Below are 20,486 nucleotides of genomic sequence, written 5' to 3'. Positions count from 1 at the left end.
TGGCGGAGAAAGTACAACCTCTGCTGGGCCTTTTTCACAGTGGAGTCTATGTGAGTGTCCCACTTCAGGTCCTGAGAGATGGTACAGCCTATAAACCTTAAGGAGTCCACTGCTACTGCAGTGCTGTTCATGATGGTGAGTGCGAGGGACTTTCTCCTGAAATCCACTATCATCTCCACTGTTTTGAGCATCTTCAGCTCAAGGTTGTTGTGACCACACCAGAAAGCCAGCTGTGCAACATCCTGTCTGTATGTGTTGAAGGTCAAACTGAATTCCACAAATAAGATTCTTACATAGGTCCCAAGTCTGTCGAGATGTTGCAGGATATAATGCAGTCCTTTTTTGACAGCATCATCCACAGACCTATTTGCTTGGTAATCGAACTGAAGCAGATCCAGCAAGGTAGTCCAACACCAGTTTTTCAAACAGCTTCATGACTACAGACATAAGAGTGAGCAGTCTGTAGTCATTAAGTCCAGTGATTTTTGTTTTTTTTGTTTTTTGAGGACCAGAATGATAGTGGACCATTCAAAGCAGCAGGGAACTTCGCATTGCTTCAGCAATCTCAGATTTGTGAAGATGGGGGCCAGTTGGTTAGAGCTGAGTTTTGCTATAAGCAATGGTCTATTATTATTGAATGATAAAAATGTCCTACTAGGGATGCACATATCCTCACAGAAAATGATGATGTTTCAGTATCTGTGAGCTAATCCAGATCCATCTTTTTACAGGTTTAAATGATTTCAATGTCTGCCTGTAGGTCAGTATAAGATAAAGATGAAGCCCCAAAGCTGCATGTGGGGCTGTGTGATATGCATCCTTTATTGTGGTGTAACAGTGGTCAAGTATATTACTGTACCTGGTGGGAAATGTAATATGATGTCTGTATTTTGGTTGTCCCTAAGAATGAATACTGTTGCAGATCTGCACACACTATGGACATACTATGTCCAGAGTCTTCGTCCTTTAAGACAAACAGATACAGCACATCTTGAGTCTCCATGCAAAAGTGGATTGACCAAGTTCTGAGTCTCTGGATCAGAAAAGCAGAAGAAATACAGCCAAATTTGATACAAGGGAAAGCCTTAGCATGCAAGCCTTTATTTCAAGATACATTTCTGCGTGTGTTCCAGATTCCAGTCCAGATTGTTAACCCACTGCGGTCTGAAGGGGGTTTTGGGCCCTGGAGATGTTTTGACATGCCCCGACATTTGTGCTTATTTCAGTTACTTTTTGATAGCTAAACTCGGATTACACTGTATTCAGCTCAAACTCTGCTACAGTAATATGTGAGCAGCATGTATGTAAAAGTTTGTCTTTTTGAGAAAATTACATTTATGCATGGTTAGTGAAGAAAAAAAAAAAAAAAAATCACTGAAACAAAGCCAAAAAACTCATACTGAACACTCATTCACCTAAAACAATATATTGATTTAAATTTTGTAAGATACTATTTGTGTTGTGTGAGAGAGAGTCAATGGCCATGAATATTGTTGTGATTCACACCTGGGGAGACAAAGATTATTTTACCATGATTATGTAGAATATTAGTCCAATGTAGCTGAACAGCTCGCTGATGGTACAGCACTCTCAGAGATGCGGCGCCATTTCCGTTTTTTTCCGTAAGTAGAGTAGAGAAGGTGTAGGACATACAGCGAAAGCTTTTTGAAGAATACGGAAGGCGGAATGGCGGAAGCACTTGCAAGGCGATCATTTGTGTTTATAAAGCATATACATTTGTATTTTTTTTTTTTTGAGAAAATTGCCAATCGTTTCGCTAGATAAGACCCTTATTCCTCGTCTGGTATCATTTAAAGCCCTTTGAAGCTGCACTGAAACTAATTTTGACCTTCAACCGTTTGGAGTCCATTGAAGTCCACTATAAGGAGAATAATGGAATGTTTTCGTCAAAAACCTTAATTTCTTTTCGACTGAAGAAAGAAGGACATGGACATCTTGGATGACATGGGGGTTGGTAAATTAGCAGGAAAATTTTATTTGAAAGTGGACTAATCCTTTAAGTAATGTAAAAGAATGAATGACTTACTCATCTGTGAATGATATCCTCAGCTGGATCAAGCCGTGCATTACATCATGTTTTTCTTCTGAGGTAAATTCAAGGCTTATTCCTCATCTTCTTCCAAAAACAATGATAAGTAGTGTAACCTGATAAAACCAGATCCTCCTGTGCTCCCTGAGAGTCTACATCCCTGGGTACTACTCAGCACTCAAAATGGTTGGATGCATTAAAAAGCTGAGTTTCTAAACTTTAAAATGATATCTATTTTGTGTTATTCTTGTCAGTGGTTGCTTAGTAATTTGATTATGTGGAGACGTGTTCTCTGGAGTGGCGAATCACGCTTCTCTGTCTGGCAATCCGATGGACGAGTCTGGGTTTGGCGGTTGCCAGGAGAACGGTACTTGCCTGACTGCATTGTGCCAGGTGTAAAGTTTGGTGGAGGGGGGATTATGGTGTGGGGTTGTTTTTTAAGGGGTTGGGCTTGATCCCTTAGTTCCAGTGAAAGGAACTCTTAATGCTTCAGCATACCAATACATTTTGGACAATTTCATGCTCCCAACTTTGTGGGAACAGTTTGGGGATGGCCCCTTCCTGTTCCAACATGACTGCGCACCAGTGCACAAAGCAAGGTCCATAAAGACATGGATGAGCGAGTTTGAGAAAAAGAAAGAAAAAACAACTCTAAAAATGCCTTCAGGGCTTAAGAGGAAAGTTGCAATAATCACTTGGGTCAAAACTATTTTTTTAAACTAAAAAATAAGAAAAGATATGTATTTGTGCAAGATAAAAAAAAAAAAATGTATATGAGCTGTACAACAATTTTCGTTGTACATTAAATGTGCAATGACAATAAAGACATTCAAATTCAAAATATTTGGTGCCACATGTGAGAGCCCCTACATAACTGGTGCCCCATGTGAGGGCCCCTACAACTATGAAACACCAAAATCTCCTGTCCACCCTTTCTGACTTGGGCATCACAGGTACGTTACTTTTTTGGATCTTTCAAGGTTTCATGGAGAGAAGGGGTGTCTGGGTAACATCAGCTAATCACTGGGGTGCCTCAAGGTTCAATGCTCACTTCTTTTCTGCATTTACACAACTTGACTGGGAATGATCATAAAGGCACAGGGCTTCTCCTACCACTGCTATGCAGATGATACACAGCTCTATCTGTAATTTGAAGCTGATGATCCCAATGTCTCCACTCGTATCTCTGCCTGCGTTTCGGATATATTTGCTTGGATAAAGCAGCGTCATCTCCAGCTCAAACTTGTGAAGTTAGAGCTCCTCCTAATCCCAGTAACATCAGTCACCCACAACATCACTGTACAACTGGGGTCTACAACACTAACACCAACCAGGACAGCAAAGAACCTGGTGGTAGTACTCAATGACCAACTGAGCTTTTCCACCCACATTCAAACATTATTTGATATTATTCTTGGCAGTAGTAGTATATGTTTTTACATAAAATCAATAACATAAAAGATAAAACATGTCTGGGAAAGATAAAATAAAATTAAATAACTGTAATTACAGATTTAGGTTAAATTATAACATGTCAGTCTTTATTTTTCTTCTTTTTAGGGCAGCAGTAACTCAGCAGCCAAGAGCCATCCTTATCAAAAGCTGCAATTCAGCCCACAATTCAGCAAACATTTAAAAACAAATCGCCTATGCACCCACATCTAAACATGTTAAACACCTGAATAATGCAGTGGCATATTTCATTGTCAAAGACATGATGCCCTTTCAAGAACCATGGAAAACCAGCTTCACAGTGCATTTCCTCTATTCGGACTGGGAATTGGAATCCTTTTGCCTCAAAACTTTTTTTTTTTTTTTTTTTTTTTTAGTAGACCACACAGCTGACGACATCTTAGAATTCTTTGAAAACATGCTGCAAGAGTGGAGCATCACAAATAAGCATTTGTCTAGCATCGCAACATGAAAAAGCCCTGTGTTTACCCTTTGGCTTGGCTGTTTTGGCCATAAACTAAATTTAGCTATAGCCAAAGTGCTCAAAATTCAAACAGTTGACTCAGCTGTATGAGCATGCAGGCATCTTTCACAGGGATTCTCTCGCAGTTGGAAAAGAAAGAGAGAATTGAGGAAGAATCAGGCAATGCTAAACATTCCTGAAATCTCTTTATGTATGACATAGTGACAAGATGATTGACTTTGTAGTGACTTTCAAAATGACTGAGAGATTTCTGGAACAGCAGCGGGCTTGTTGAGCAGTCTTCGCAGCAGACAGAAACTCATGGCATCTAATGCCAAAAGACTGACTTGCACACTTTGGAAATGGTCTGCCAACTTCTTTGGCCTCTAAATGACTTCACAGATCTACTGGGTTCTGAAACAAACACCACCCTGTCATCTTTGAAGCCTGTTATGGAGCATATGACTGGCATCCTAAAGGAAAAGGAGGAAGATGATGATATCCCTAATGCTGACCCACTGGCATGGTGAAAGGCTCATGTTCAAGAGTTACCTCCCCTTAGCAACGTAGCAAGAAAATTTCTCTGCATCCCAGCACCCAGTGTGCCCTCAGAGAGGGTGTTCAGTTCTAGTGGACACATTCTTGTGGAAACTGTGAAGTTCAAAAGAACAGCATTTGATTGAAATAGAAATCTTTTACAGCAAAGCTAACAAAGTGCAGAGATGTTTGGCACATCTTATTTTAAGCAAGATTCCTCTGATCCACATGTTCATGATCATGACAGATAAGTGCTTCTCAAATCTGTCCTGGAGACCCACCACCACTGTACGTCTGCCTCATCAGGTCATCAGTCACACCCAATTACTAATATCCTACCATCGATTTGATATGCATCCAAACTGAACACAGCACATTTGTAAAATGTTGTACTGAAGTGATGTCTAGTTTGCAGGCACCATTGAGGGATGGGCAATACTGGGTAATTACACCCAAGCAGCATTCTATGCGTAAGCCATGTTTTTAAGATTCAATAAGCAGTAACTGCTAATTATTAATTATGTTTTCGTTTATACCAGGGGCATTCAATTAAAGTTCCAAGAGGTCCGGTCTCTATATTTCCTTCCCAGCAGAAGTCTGGACAATACGTTTTTGGATCAGTTATACATTTCCATCGGGGCAGCCGTAGTACTTTGTAAAAAAAAAAAAAAAAAAAAAAAAGAAACAATCTCATCAAGAAAAAGTCATCAAAGATGAGAATCTTGGGCCCTGAGAGCCAAAAGCAGTGATGTATATGAATGTTTACCAATATTTACCAAAAGAAGTAAATATTTCTCCCAACTGGATATGAATATAAAAGGTTAGATCAGATGTTTTTTTTTTACATTTAGACACCTATGTGTATGGCACATAGAAGGCCTTGGGACTGAGAAAACATACTGGGGGTGCAGGGTTTACCTCTTACTTAAGACCAAAGTAAAAAGACATTTATTTTTGTCTTCCCTTGCCATCTCTAAATCATTTTCCAAATTATAACATTGTTTATTATGAAATGCTCTTAATACGCTGATTAATAATGCTAAATATGGGGGGAAAAAAACAAAATGTCTAGGTGCCACACGTTAACTTAGTTGTCACAAACCAGTTTAGTTAAACGGTCAGAGTCATCTGTATGTCAGATAAATATAGGAATTGTATTTTGCTGCATTCTCATTTTCTGAGCGTTTTAGCAAAAGTATCTTGACTAAAAACTTTGACATAGTATTTTTCTGCTCACCTTGTTTCTGCTGTTGTTAAAATAACTGCGTCATCTGCAAATCTTAATGCGGCGCTTTACGCTTTTATCGTGACAAAGCAATGTGCATAGAGCGGAAAGAGCTTGAATGAAGCATGTTTGGCTCTAGATGAAAATATTAGAGGATGTAGCACCAAAAGATCATTACAGTAAACGACCCTGAGCGCTTGTGAAGTGACCCTCTCCTTTGTTTTGACACACTGCTCACTTTAATCTGTAGAAACGGTAAAATGGTACAATTATGTCCCGCAGTCCGGATGGAACAAAAATTTTACCTTTATTTTCTCACTTGGTCAGTAACCTTAAAGGAGCACATTTGTACATTCTCTACCCCTAAAGCACGCATATTAGTATCATAAGATACATTAAAAATAACCATGGTGTTACTACAAATACTAGTCAAAACATTGGTTTCTGTAGCAAAACCATAGTTAATTTTTGTAATGGACTGCCAGTGACAGTGACTTTCCATTTGTTTATTGTGAAATAACTCCTAATTGTACTGGCCATCTGTCCAAGTTGTTTCCCTGCCTTCGGCCTAAGACGCTGGGATAGGCTCCAGCATCCCCATGACCCTACAGATGACAACCAGTTTGGAGAATGGATGAATCACAGAGAGTATGGTGCCAATGGTTTCTTATGATCTACTTATGCTTATGATGCCTTTGGGAAACGCAGCCCTGTTTGAATAAGCGCTGTGATTGAAGCATCAGATGAACAGGAGACATAGTTCTATCCTACACAATTATTTGCCTGTTTATATTTTTCACTTCCAAGTTTTTTATTGCATTACATTATGTGCTTAATAAATAAAACTGCTGGTTAAACTCTTAACACGTAAATATCCCACTTAACACTTAAATGTGATGTGATCTGCGAAAACCCATCACATGGTGAAATTTTACCTATCACAGGCCATATGAAAGCTGGATTCGAGCCCTTTCCAAATCTGTTTTTACTTCTTTCATAGCTTGTCTGTAACAAAAGTTATGGTTATCTGAAGTCAGCTGATTGCTCTGATTTTCAGGAACAGAATTCTGAGAAAAACAGGTTTAAATAACTCTCACCCCCCTTTTTTTTCGCATAGACATGAAAATGCACTATCCAAACATAAATGGTTGTAATTCAAGAATGCTTTGGAATATAGACCTAAGGTTGGTCTTGTTTTAAAGAAGACACTTGTCAGATTATTGTAGAAGTGAAATTAATTATGAAAGTGAAATTTAAAAAAAAAGTTATAGAAGTTTAACTTTATGAAAATGTAAAAATATAATTGTTTATATTTTATAATATATTACAGAGCATGTTTTACTCTTAAACTGCAAGAAAATAAATGCGAAAAAATGTCAAAATTCCAAATTTTAGGCTGAAATATTTCAAAAATGAGCTTTCAGTAAGATTTTGTTTGGGCACAGTACCAAACTTTTGAAAAATAAATAAATAAATCTTTGCGTGCCATAGGTTATACAGGACTGGTGGGAAATTTGCATTAATACACCTTCATTCTACATGTTATGTGGTTTATTTTGATAGGTGAACCGCTATTTTTCTGCACTTAACAGGCAAATTTTGCCAAGATATTTTCAGAGATGATAGACAAGATGTTATAGAATGATAATTTAATGAAAACCCAATTTTGACAAAAAAAAAAAAAAAAAAAATGACATTCAACCTATTTTTTGACTTTAGCTACTGAAAACGTTCCATTGCGACATCCGATGGGTTTTCCCAGATCGCATCACAAATATCTCAACACAGACTCCAGTGCTCCACATTATTTTTTGCACACCATATTTGTATGTATGTGAACACATGGCATTCGAGAGCTGCAGCAGATGTCAACTTTTTCAGCAAATAACTAGTTTCGGTTGTGAGATGACAAGGTAAAACTCTTCAATCCTTTTTACACATTACTTGCTGTTACTTGTTTTACCACCATTTTGTCGATATTCTCTACTCTAACACTAGAACAAAATGTTAAATTCAGATGCCTGTTTGTTGCCACTATTTTTATTTGCCTGCTATACCCGTATGGAGGCCCAAATGCGAAACTAATGTGCTAATAATCTTTTAAGAAATTTGTAAATCAACTGAGAAATGTTACAAAATCAACATAGTAATTGATAAATTAACTGAAATGTCAATAAATCAACCAAGCAATCAATTATCAAGATGAGATAAAAAAAAAATAAAGTTAATCTCTTAAATTAAAGATAATAATCTCTTAGCATATTTAATTTCAAGACAAACTGTGGCATTGCTCCACTGAACCATGATCACCACATAGAAACTAAATGTGAAAAAGCACAGTAGCGAATGAGGACAAACACTTTCTTTTGTTGGCATACACATAACAGAGTATCTGAGCACATCGTCATAGTGCTGCCAATGATAGAATGAATCTTTCTTCCTTCACTGGCTTTGATTGAAGCTGTAGCCGCAGTCTGTGAGATCAAACATGGCTGTCTTGCAGATTAAAGGCACATGTTACGTTTTGTGATTTATGTTCATATCATTGCTCTGATGTTAAGAGCTTGCGTGGGAAAACAAAACAAGACATTTTCAAGGACGCTTTCTGACCTGAGTCTAACCAAACATCAGAGAAACCTTTGAAGTAAATATTCCACACTATTCACTGCTTTATCTATCTGTGTTCCCAGGCCATCTCAGGATGTTTCTTTAGTTAGACAGACTTAAACCCAGAGTGAAAGTAGATTAGCTAGATTTGGGGAGATCACCACATGCCCTCTCCACTCAACAATGCTTTCAGTTTAAAGTTAAATAAAAATAAAATCCTAGCCAACCTGTTCACACCTGTTGCCAAAGCCCATGTACTCAAGCACTATTACACTCTATTAATTATGCTCTATTAAAGGATTAGCTCACTTTAAAATGAAAATTAGCCCAACCTTTACTCACCCTCAAGCCATTCTAGGTGTATATGACTTCCTTGTTTCTGACAAAGACAATTGGAGAAATATTAATAAATATCCTGACGCATCTGTGCTTTATAATGGCAGTGATAGGGATCAATGAGTATGAGCTGAAGAGAGTGCTTCCATCCACATCATAAATATGTGCTCCACACAGCTCCGGAGTGTTAATAAAGCCCTTCTGAAGCGAAGCGATGTGTTTGTGTAAAAAAATATCCATATTTAAACAAGTTATGAAGCCGAATATCGAGCTTCCGCCAAACTACTTTCTGTATTCAACGTACGCAGAAAGTATAAACCTCCTGCAGTTCACAAAGCTTATGCTACATCATGCGCCTTCCCTATTAAACTTACGAAAAAAGTGTAATTGACGCAACGCCAGTTTACACTTTCTTCGTAATTTGTATACGGAAGGCGTTCTGGCGGAAGCTTGATATTTGACTTCATAACTTGTTAAATATGGATATTTATTTTACACAAACGCATCGTTTCTCTTCAGGAGGCCTTTATTAACACTCTGGAGCCGTGTGGAGCACAAATTTATGATGGATGGATGTGGATGGAAGCACTTTGTTCAGCTCATACTCATTGAACCCTATGACTGCCATTATAAAGCTCGGATGCATCAGGATATTTATTAACATTTCTGCAATTATGTTCATCAGAAACAAGAAAGTCATATACACCTAGGATGGCTTGAGGGCGAGTAAAGGTTGGGCTAATTTTCATTTCAAAGTGAACTAATCCTTTAAAGGCACAATATGTATATTTTTGTCGCTAGAGGTCGCTTATTCAAAACAAAGGCGTAGCTTGATGACGTCTTCATTTTGCGGAATCATGGGAGGTGTTGTCTTCACGTCTACAGCTGATGGACAAGAATCGGGACGGGACTCGGGCAGAAATCATGTTCATGGATGAGATTATTAATGTTACTTTAGTATGAAGCAGAGCAGGGTCGAGTGCTGTGCGAACAGAAACGAGGCCACTGGAGCGATTGCTAATGACAGATGAGCGCAACACACATCTCGAGAGCAGCGGAACTTTTATTATGCCGCAGTCGCCGCTTCCGCTTCTTCTGGTCAAGCATATGTGGGGTAAAACAGTGCTGTTTTATCATATTAGATACATCTGTGTGTTGAAAGTTGTTATAGTGCTACTCTGCATTTGCTCGGCGGCTACTATGAGACACTTAATGCACACTGCAGTAAGCTAGATTGATAGTAGGCATGGTAAAACATGGTACTTGCTGTAAATCAAGAAAATGAGATTTAAACAATAAGACTTGCTGTGTTGAGCTATATAACATGATTAGTTTTCTGTTGATGAATATTCATCTAAACAGTTGCTCACCTGTCCAATAAAACACATAATACATTAAAGCATCTTCAGTGTTTCCATGGGTATGATGTCATTGATAGGTGACGCATGGACATGGTCCGTGTCCTGGTTAAAATTGCTTATTTCTCTTTAAATATTCTTGGAAACATTTGGATAATGTTAGTACACAAGTCAACAAAATATATATAATATTGTTCTAGTGGTTTTTGGATATTTTAATCCAAAAATCTTACATATTGTGCCTTTACGTAGATTAATCTTCTTTTGTGCTATGATCAAAGATCTAAAAGCACCAAAATAGATAAAACACAATAATTCCTTTAGTTTGTTGGGAGAACCGGTGTGTTGTTGAGCATCGCTGTGTGATTTGCGAAACATTTTATCTTAAGAACCTACAGAGGGCGTGTGTGAGTGAGTGCTGGTGTTTGCTGACACCTCTGATGCCTCTGCATTGGAACAACCATATGATCCAGTGGCTTATTTCCATTAAACCATCAGATGCTCAGCAGCACTGTCTGATTGCTTTCCCCACTTGAGATGTCTGTTCAGAAAAGTGGGTCATTTAAAGACGTGATCTGGCTAGTTTCACAATTCCCCCTATTCTCCCTAATCCCCCCATCTCCTTTAGTGAGATAAAGAAAAGTATTTTTTGGATAAAGGTAAATGCATTTAGCTTGTGATCCATGATGGAGAGCTTGAGCACTCAACAAAATAGCAAACCTATTTTCTTAATGTTCTTTGCCTATTGTGCACAATTTATCAGTGCATGCAATCTCAAAGAAAAGAAAAGGTCTTTGTAATATTTAATCAGAATGTGCTTATTTCACCTCTGAAATTGCTTTTCTTTTTGGCTGACCAAGCTCTCTTATTTTCAACCACTTATCACATAGAGAGCACTTTTCACAATCCAATAAATTCCAAGTGAGTGAGATCAAGTTTAATCTTTTTCTTATTGAATATTGTGTTTTATTCTGTAAAATATATCAGAATATGAAAGCAAAAAGTGCAGTGAACAGCGTTTCACATTGACTTTAAGCAGGTAATGGGGAGTGGCAGTTTGTGAGAGAACTTTTCGCAGTTGCTGATAAACAAACATTGATTAAACCAATATAAGATTGCAGCAGGTTTGATTTTTATGTATTTGCTGATAATTATGTTTACACAGACAACATACCCCTGATATCTTACAGTAGTGTTGATAATTAATAGCATGTTATAATCTCTCCAATCAGCCTGTTTTATCAGTGTTCTTATTTCCTGTTTAGTTACGGTTTTCTTTGTTATCTCGGTTTCCAAGTACTTACTCATTTGTTTCTATAGTTACTGATTAAGTTTGTCACATGTGTCTAGTTTGATTCTTTGTTATCCCTGTGTATTTACTATCCTTAGTTTCCTCAGTTAAGTGTCAGTTATTGTCTTTGTGTGTATACACAGCTGTTGTGGTTTTGATTCTGTATGACTTTTCATGGATTATCTTTCATGTTAAAAAAGCTTCCTCACTTCAACTCTCCTAGCTTGCCTGAATGTTACAGCCCCATTTCCATCAAATATCCAATCCCATGAGACTTTTGTTCATCTTCAGAACACAAATGAAGATATAAAAATAAAATTTTAATTTGAAGAATAAAATGTTTAAGCTTCAAAAAGTCATAAAGAACATCATAAAAGACTTGGATTAAATCGCTCAGTTCATATTGATTTTTATCAGGTAATCCATGTCAATCGAGCATTTTAATCCAAGCCTTCTGAAGAGACATGATTGCTTTATACTGCATAATGAACAGATTTAATTAAGGCTTTTGTTTACATAAAAAAACCGCACAACAAATATGAAACCTCAACACTACTTGCTTGATGCACAAGAACCAGTGAAGTTTGTTCTCGCATATCAAGGACACATGGTTACTCTGTCAGCCAGTGAGTAAGCTGATCAGTTCCTGAAATGTAATCTGTCATTTTCCCTATACATCTAGCATAAAATCAAGATTTTTCAAATCTACACCTCAAGTCAAGGTCGCAAACCTATAATCAAGCACCCTGAACAAGCTATGCAAGGCCTTAAGGATCACTAGAAATTACAGGCAGGCTAGTTTGATCAGGGTTGGAGCTGAACTCTTAACAGTGGACCCAGAGGGCCAGATTCAAAGTATCCTATTTTAAATACTCTTGCTTCAGTGTTGCTGCAAGCTGGTTCACTGCAGCACACTATCAAAGTTTCTCTGACATTGTCCTCCTCCCCACCATCACCTGCCTTTCTGCTTATAGGGGATTCATTTATGTCTATTTTTGCAGCCACAGCAGTATTTTTTACATGCTCTTTTAAGCATGTGTGCGGTAGCAAGCCTTCATGAAAATTAAGTGTGTTTCTTCGGGGAGTGAGAAATGTAGAGGGCAAATAACTGTGCTCCACTCCACAATCTGCTTAGAGCTCCCTTTACAATGTGATTCTGCATTTGTAGAAGTGCTTCCAATCACTGTTTTCTTGTGTTAGCAATGCAGCCAACATCGCTTTGCATCAAAATGGCATCACATGCAAAGAAATTGCAGCAAAGAATACTGCACCTGAAAGAACCGTTTTTTCTGGCTCAAAAATGGTCTTCGGTGGTGACGAACACGTTATGAATATATATATATATATATATATATATATATATATATATTTTTTTTTTTTTTTTTTTTTCCTTTCATTAAAGATAGAATATATAAATTCATCAAAGATTCCATTTTATCCAGGTCAAGCAGCTGTTGGATCCCGAGCTATTTCAGGAGAAACCTGGGCGTACTAACCCGGTGCTACATGATGTCATCCTTAGGGAGGCAACTCCAGCCCGCCAGAGGAGTTATCGGATCCCTGAACACCTGGTAAAGGTGCTTAAAGATGAGCTAGACATTATGTTCTCTATCGGTGTGATTGAACCCTCCCTTAGTGAGTGGTGTTGCCATTGTCCTAGTCCCGAAAAGATGGCACCCTTAGATTTTGCATTTACTTCAGACAAATTAACAGCTTGTCTAAGGTAGACCCCTATCTGATACCAAGAATTGATGAGTTGGTGGAAAGACTGGGCAGAGCCAAATACCTATCCACTGTAGACTTATGCAAGGGTTACTGGCAGGTTCCTTTAACCATTTCTGGGTTATGCCGTTTGACCTGCAGGGGGCGCCAGCGACTTTCCAACGTTTAATGCAGGGGTGCCCAATCCTGCTCCTGGAGGACCACTGTCTTGCAGAGTTTAGCTCCAACCCCAATTAAACACAGCTGAACCAGGTAATCAAGGTTTTTAGGCATACAGGAAACTTCCAGGCAGGTCTGTTGTGGTAAGTTGGAGCTAAACTCTGCAGGACAGTGGCCCTCCAGGACCAAGTTTGGACACCCCTGGTTTAATGGATCATATCCTGCAAAGCACCAGGGAGTTTGCTGCAGCCTATCTGGATGATGTGGTCATCTTCAGTGAGACCTGGGAAGACCACTGTAAACATCTGAGGCAGGTCTTACCATAAACCTGAAGAAGGGTACAATAGCCAAGAGAGAGATCAGCTACTTGGGATTTGTGATTGGAAGAGGAGTCATTCGCCCTCAGCTGGAGAAAATAGTGGCCATCCAAAGTTACCATCCCCCTACAACTAAGAAACAGGTGAGATCTTTCCTGGCCTTGTTGGGATGGTATCGCAGATTTATACCTAACTTTTCTGCCAGGGCCTCTGTGCTTACAGGTCTAACTACAGCCACAGCTCCCAACAAGGTGGTCTGGATGAAGCAATGTGAGCGAGCTTCCCAGGACTTACGAGAGGCAGTGTGTGGAGAACCTGTTCTGCTGAGCCCAGATTTCCAGAAACCGTTCATCCCGCAAACAGATGCCTCTGGAGTCTCTGGAGACTGGGGGGGGCGGTGTTACTGCAGGAAGTGGATGGAGACCACAGACCAGTGGCATTCTTGAGCCGGAAACTGTTCCCTCGAGAAACACATTATTTGAGTTGAGAAGTGAAGAAGGAGAAGAAGAAGGAGAAGGAGTGCCTGGCCATAAAATGGGCCTCGGATTCCCTTCAGTACTACCTTCTGGGGATACTCTTTGGGCCCTATCATATACACGTCAGGCAAGTGTTTTTTGCTAGTTTCAGCCCGACGCAGTTATCATTTTCACGTCCTGCGCCACGTTGTTTAAATAGCAAATGCATTTGTGCCCATTTGTGCGCCCATGGGCATGCTGGTCTGAAAACAAGGTGTGTCCAGGCGCATTGTTGGCGCGTTACTATTTTGAGGCAACTGAAATAGACTGCGCCATTGACCAACTGAAACCTGGTCTAAAGTCAATGCCGCAATATTTGTTTTGTTATTTAAAGAGCGTGTTAGTAATAAGCGCCTATATGCGGGTGCACAACGCGCGTACACTGCTTATTACACACACAGGGACGCGCTGTTGACGGATCCTGTTGACTATCACCTGGATCAGTATACATGGTGGCAGCCATCATGAACTGAGTAAAAGACCCGAAAGGACTTTTGTCATCCATTTAATATCTTTGCTGCGTTGCATCATGGGAGTGGGTGATACCAAATATGATTGGAAAGGGGTGGAACTGTTATTGCTCTTGACTTTCTATAATTATTGCTGAAATTAAGTTATGTTGTGTTGTGCTATTTATATTGGTGTATTGAAGGAAATGGTGTTACTTGATTTTTAATACTTTTCCATGTTATATTACTTCTGAGAAATGGTTATACCCATGTGTATAAATTCTCACGTTATGAAGCAGTCAGTTAGTCTATGACTGGTGTTCAGTGAGGATTCTAGATGGTATCCCTAGTTGAACCGTGACAACATTCCTACTTGACCAAATAGAGAAAAAAGTTTTAGAACAAGTCAAAAAGCAATTGTTAAACAAAGTTGGAGAAGATCTATGAAAGTTCATGTTATAGCCAAGGAACATGCAAGAGTTTTTCCAAGAGGGCAATGTACGTGTATTATAAGACCCCAATGCAAGGTTTTTCCACTTGATACCCAAGAAAGGTAAATCCCATTGTGGCAAGCAGAGTGGGTCCGAGAGCCGTGGGTACGGAGCGAGTCACCTAATGAGAGTCACCTGCGCACCACGCCGGCCTCGGCCAGCTTCGGAGGAATAAAAGGAGGAGTGACAACAGTGGAGGACGAGAGAGGACGAGGCCTGGACAAATTATGTTGTGTTTTATTATGTTTATATGCAGCAGTCATCCATGAGGGGCTGCTGCCTTACTTTCGTTTAGGTGTGTGTTTTTTTTATGATTAAAGCCAAGATGCAACTTGGATAGGTGGGATTTCAAGAATTGATAATATCATCAATGTTTCTGGAAATACCCCACATGTTTGTGTGTGATTGTTTATGAGTAAACTTCATACTTCACAATCAAATGTATTATTTTAAAAAATTAATGTATTACTTAAAAATTATGTACATTTTTTAGTTCTTCAATTCAAATTGAGAAATTTAAAATCTATTTTTAATTCACTTTGTAATGATGAACAACCCTGATCTCTACACAGCGGAGATTCTCATTAGATGGGCTGATGAAGTCCACTATCCCTAGACTGTTGTAGTGGTTGATGGGTGTTTTCATGGTGTTCTGATAAATACAGGTAGTATGGACATTTCTAAGACATGGATTAAACCCTTGTTCTAAACTAGATAATAATGCAAAATGTTTTGAAGGGTATGTATGTTTGCTAGTTCACTTTGTACTTTACTACACCTCAGCCCTTCTTTTACTTCATCACATATGTTCTGCAGTATAAAAGAAACTGAGGGGAATAAAAGAGCTTTTCAAACTCCAACACAGAACAAAAGTACTACACAAATGCCAAGAAGCCTGACACAAGGGATTTAGCATTGGATTGCCAGTTATGATGAGGCACAATCAGCATCAGCTTTGACTTATCATGTGCTGCCAGTGGGGCTCCATTGTCCTGCCACCCGTTCCTATCATGAGACTAATCCCAGCATTACTGGACTGGACTGAGTGACAGTGATTTGAAGGAAAGCATCCTCACAAAAATCAACTAACAGACTTGCATTACCATTTAGAAAGGTTGAGGGAGTAGGACAGGTGCACTGCTGCCATTAGTAACCGTGCAATTCTTTAAACAAAGGATAATATTACCACAAGAGTGTCAATAAAACAGGGTTGTAAGCATCTGAATTGTTCTTTAACATGCTAAAATATGTGCAATTACAGTGCATGACAGAATATCTGCCAACGTCTTTTTTAAATAACATGCTTAAGGTAATAAAAAAACATTTAGATTATTTCATATGAGAATCAATCCCCCAAAACATCAGTATTGAAGGTAGGTTCTTAAAAATTAACCCATTTCCCAATATGAAGCGACATACAGTAATAGAGTTTACTACTCACCCGTTCACAACAGGCACATAAACAACAGAGTAAATCTTACTGAATCCAGTTGATTTAAGTCAGGAGTGTCCAATCTTGCTCCTGGAGGGCCAGTGTTCTGCAGAATTTAGCTCCAACCCCAATTAAAAACACCTAAACCAGCTAATCAAGGTTTTACTTTACATACTAGAAACTTCCAGGCAGGTGTGTTGAGGCAAGTTAGAGCTGAACTGAGTCTGCAAAACAGTGGCCGAGTTTGGACACCCCTGATTTAAGTAGTTACTTGCACTTTGGGGTTCCATAAAGATGAATTACCATTTGGATACACATGTGGTTCCTGTGTTAATTATTTTATAATGATCAAGTTTGCTATAATTCTGAGACTCTTGATAAGTATTTTATCATTTTTGTTGATTAAAGCATGAGTATCATAATCTTGTTCATGTGGTACTCTGTAATAGTCTACATCCAAGTTCTGCTTTCATGTAAGACAAACTAGTGAACAAAACAAATAAGTAAACAGAACAAAACAAAATAGTCACTGTGATTTAGTGTTGTCAAAAGTACAGACTTCGATACCGAGTAGGTACTGAAATTTTTTAAAAATGTGACAATACCAGCATTTCCCCCTAGCTTTTTAGTGCTGTTGAGTGGATTCTTAAACACCTCTGATTGGCCATTGTGTTCACATGCTCATCAGATATGACTGTAATTGGCTGCAATGATCAAAGCTTCAAAAACATGTTGTAAATAGACATCTTAAATGCTCTTCACTGAGTGCTTACACAGATAGACATGGGAACGTTTGAATGCAGGTATCTATCAGCAGGCCGGTCTGCTGATAGATACATGCTTTAAAACGCTCCTGTTTTCAAACACTTCTGTGTGCTTTCAAACTCTCCCGTGCATTGATCATTGTAGCTAATCACAGACATATCTGTTGAGCGCATGAACACAATAACCAATCAGAGGTGTTTACGAATCCGCTCAACAGCGTTCAAAATGCTAAGGGGAAAAACTGGTATCATCACATTTTTTTAAATTTCAGTACTGACTTGGTACTGAAGTCGGTACTTTTGAGAACACTACTGTGACTGTGCATGTGGGTCTAAATTAATGAGTTTCATGAATAGTGCGTGTTGCTGTTGTTTCTGATCGTCATGAGCTAAGAATACTGAGTCACAATGAATAAACTGCTATATATATCACTCCAAATGAAAAAATACTGTGCATAAAATTAAACCTCACCGCTTTTGTAACTGAGAGATAACGGTCATAGCTGATAAGTACGATGTTGAAGACAGAAGCAGTGCAGAGAAGGTAGTCTACGACAAGCCACAGCTTGCAAAGTCCTTTACCCAGCATCCATTTCCCTGTCAAGATGTAGGGCATATACACGGGTATGCAGAAGGCACCTGTGGGAAACACCAATAAGAAACCAAAATTATAGTCATTCTTCAAAAAAAAAAAAAAAAAAAAAAAAGCTGAAGAATTTTTAAAAACATTTTTAATTTATATCTGCTGTTACAGCATTTTTGTTCATTCAGCTGAGTGAAAAAAGGAGGAAAATTGGTGAAAAAAAACGTTGCTATGGTTATACAATCATTAGTCTCAGGTAAGACATCATGCCCACGGACCATTGGCTGAACGTCTGATGGCACATTTATCTGGAAACACTTCAGGAGTTTCGAAGTCATCATCTGGTTGGTTGAATTTGGTTGAATACAGGATGTCCGGGAGACGCGTGTGTCGCATTTTTTAACGGTCCGCCTGGAAACAAATGCCGTGATGCTAAACCCCCTCATGGAAGAAGAACGTGGTCATGTATACAAGCGCTTACCAGGATCAACTAAACACTGGATTTTCAAAAGTATGTGAAGTTTGTGGCTCCATTGTTGAGGTAAACTTGCAAAACGTTCTTGAATTAATAATTTATAGATGCACACCAGTCAGTGATTGCAGAGACATCGACTTTACATTTTTTACGGCCCTAAACATGATGCGGAACAAAACGAACTGTGATTGGTTGCGTTACATGTCAGTCAAATGTCCTCTTGGGCGGTCCTTGGCCAATGAAAGCTGCGATAGAGTCCAGACCTGCCATCAGTCTGAAGGTCTGGCAACGCAAGACTATACAATCATTGCAATTTTAAGAGAAAGGATGAGGTCACATTAGCAAAATTATGTGATCAAAAAAGGTCCAATGTCTGTTGTCAGTAGTGTAGTGATGCATGAAGCACAGCTCACACAGAAGTCACTTTCAAACCAAGCAGCTTTCTGTTTGTCAACACAGCAAATCCGCTTATGACCTGCTGCATGCAGATACTTGTTTTTGTTTTGTTTTTTTTCTCTCAGAACATGTTTTTGTAATGTAAGTCCAAAATATTCCAACTGGTGAACACATCACTCGAGTTTGTGACAAGACCAAAAGTGTTCATTGTTAGAATTGTGAGTGGTCAACAACAATTCAAAAAAGAAAAAGAAAAAAACATGTCTGCTGGAGCAGTCTCAGATGCACATCATACATTACAATATGCACTAAGACATAGAAATGTATTAACAGAATGCAGTAAAAAGTACACTAGTGTAACTATCTTGAGAGCACTTGCACATGAATGTGTGGTATCTGACAGGAGTTAATAAGCAGCAATAAAGCACACAAGACTGGAGCAGCGAACTTCATCCATCTTATTTACTCATCACTTCCGTTCTCCACACACACTACGTCATTACACAACACTTCAAAATAGCAGTCACAATGTAATGCAAATTACTTATGACTGAGAAAACTGTAAATGTTATTTTTGACTGGGCTGCATCAAAATGAATAAGTAGCAATACAGTCTCCAGCAGGCAGAGAAGATCTCTGGTGTAATGACTTGAGATCCATAGAGGTTTATTATAGCAGTATAATTACAATACCATACAATCAAGTTCCTAGAATATGAAGGCCCCATTTAAAGTGCATATCCAATCACATACCATTAGTTAAGATTTCCAGTGAGAAATGAGAGAGGCAAAGAGAAGAAAAGTATGGAAGTAGAATAATGACAAAAGTTTTTTAAAACAAAAGAGCTTGTTGAATTGCACTAATTGAAAAAAAAAAAAAAAAAATGCATTGCATTAGTCATGCTTGCATTTTAATGCATTGTATTTTTATAGGGCTTGCATTTATATGGGCTGAAATTGTAGTTGTATATTTAAGCTGTGAATATTTCACTTCAAAACATTTCACACACATTTTCATTATTAAAAATTCAATAATCTATATTTACCTTTCAGATTTCTCTTCCAAAATATTAGGTCTGTTTAAAAATGCAATTTTCGGATAATTTTATTTCACTTTACAAATTCGCTTCCACAAATTCAGTGGTTCAAATTCGACAGAAAATTCAACATTGCACATCCGGGAACTGCAGGAATAGCAGTAGATTGCCGATGCATGTTCTCCATCTGCTGTTAGTTGGCCTCACCAGCAAGTGGTGCAAGCGGCAGTTAACGAAGACCAGAGAAACGGCTAGAGAGTCATTCAATCATTCATTCATTCAAAAAACAGATTTACAGAAATAGAGCAAGCAGTAAGTATATGTGATGATTATCAGGGCCAGTATTTGGGAAAGCTGATGAAGACACAAAAGATGTGTTTGTTTAATTCGCTGTCTTTCCCCGTGTACAGCCTACATATATATATGCAGCTTTCTCTACCATGAATGAGATTATAACGTCGCCGACGCTGATGTACAGATCAAATATTACATCTGAGGAAGCCATATATTGCTCTCAGTTGTTTAGCTCTATATCAGTACTGGGGTTTCCCTTATACGTCATACTCCAGGATTCCCCTGCCATGGGGACATTCTAGAATGTTTACCAGTGGCTTATTAGACTAATACAGTAATATAAAAGACCAAACACACACTCTATTGCTGATGTAGGCTATACTATATAGGCTGCTACATGCAAACAGCTGCACTCATAATATGAATGTAAGCGTTTCCGAGTGAAATACTGGCATAATAATAAACCAAAATTAATCATTACAATAAACCACGTTAAGTATTTTCCTATGTGAAAATGCTTAGTTTGATATTCGC

At 38.5% G+C, this 20,486-nt stretch overlaps 1 protein-coding gene across 2 annotated transcripts in view; it reads right to left on the bottom strand.

The window, feature by feature from the left end:
* LOC127506519 (histamine H3 receptor) overlaps nt 1–20,486 on the bottom strand; it is a 31,824-nt gene that overhangs the window by 7,916 nt on the left and 3,422 nt on the right. Inside the window, exons 1-2 of one of the 2 annotated variants that reach the window (XM_051883086.1) lie at nt 18,030–19,092; nt 17,641–17,807 (exon numbers count right to left, since the gene is read on the bottom strand). In XM_051883086.1, the coding sequence (XP_051739046.1) occupies nt 17,641–17,807; nt 18,030–18,147 (285 nt within the window). In that variant the 5' untranslated portion in view covers nt 18,148–19,092. Of the gene's footprint in view, nt 1–17,640; nt 17,808–18,029; nt 19,093–20,486 lie in introns of those variants that run through there. The other variant, XM_051883076.1, reaches the window with a different exon arrangement.

Source organism: Ctenopharyngodon idella, chromosome 2, assembly GCF_019924925.1.
Source record: "Ctenopharyngodon idella isolate HZGC_01 chromosome 2, HZGC01, whole genome shotgun sequence".
In the NCBI taxonomy this organism is placed as follows: domain Eukaryota; kingdom Metazoa; phylum Chordata; class Actinopteri; order Cypriniformes; family Xenocyprididae; genus Ctenopharyngodon; species Ctenopharyngodon idella.
Note: the sequence above shows the minus strand (reverse complement) of the source record. Positions and strands in the feature narration are given on the sequence as shown.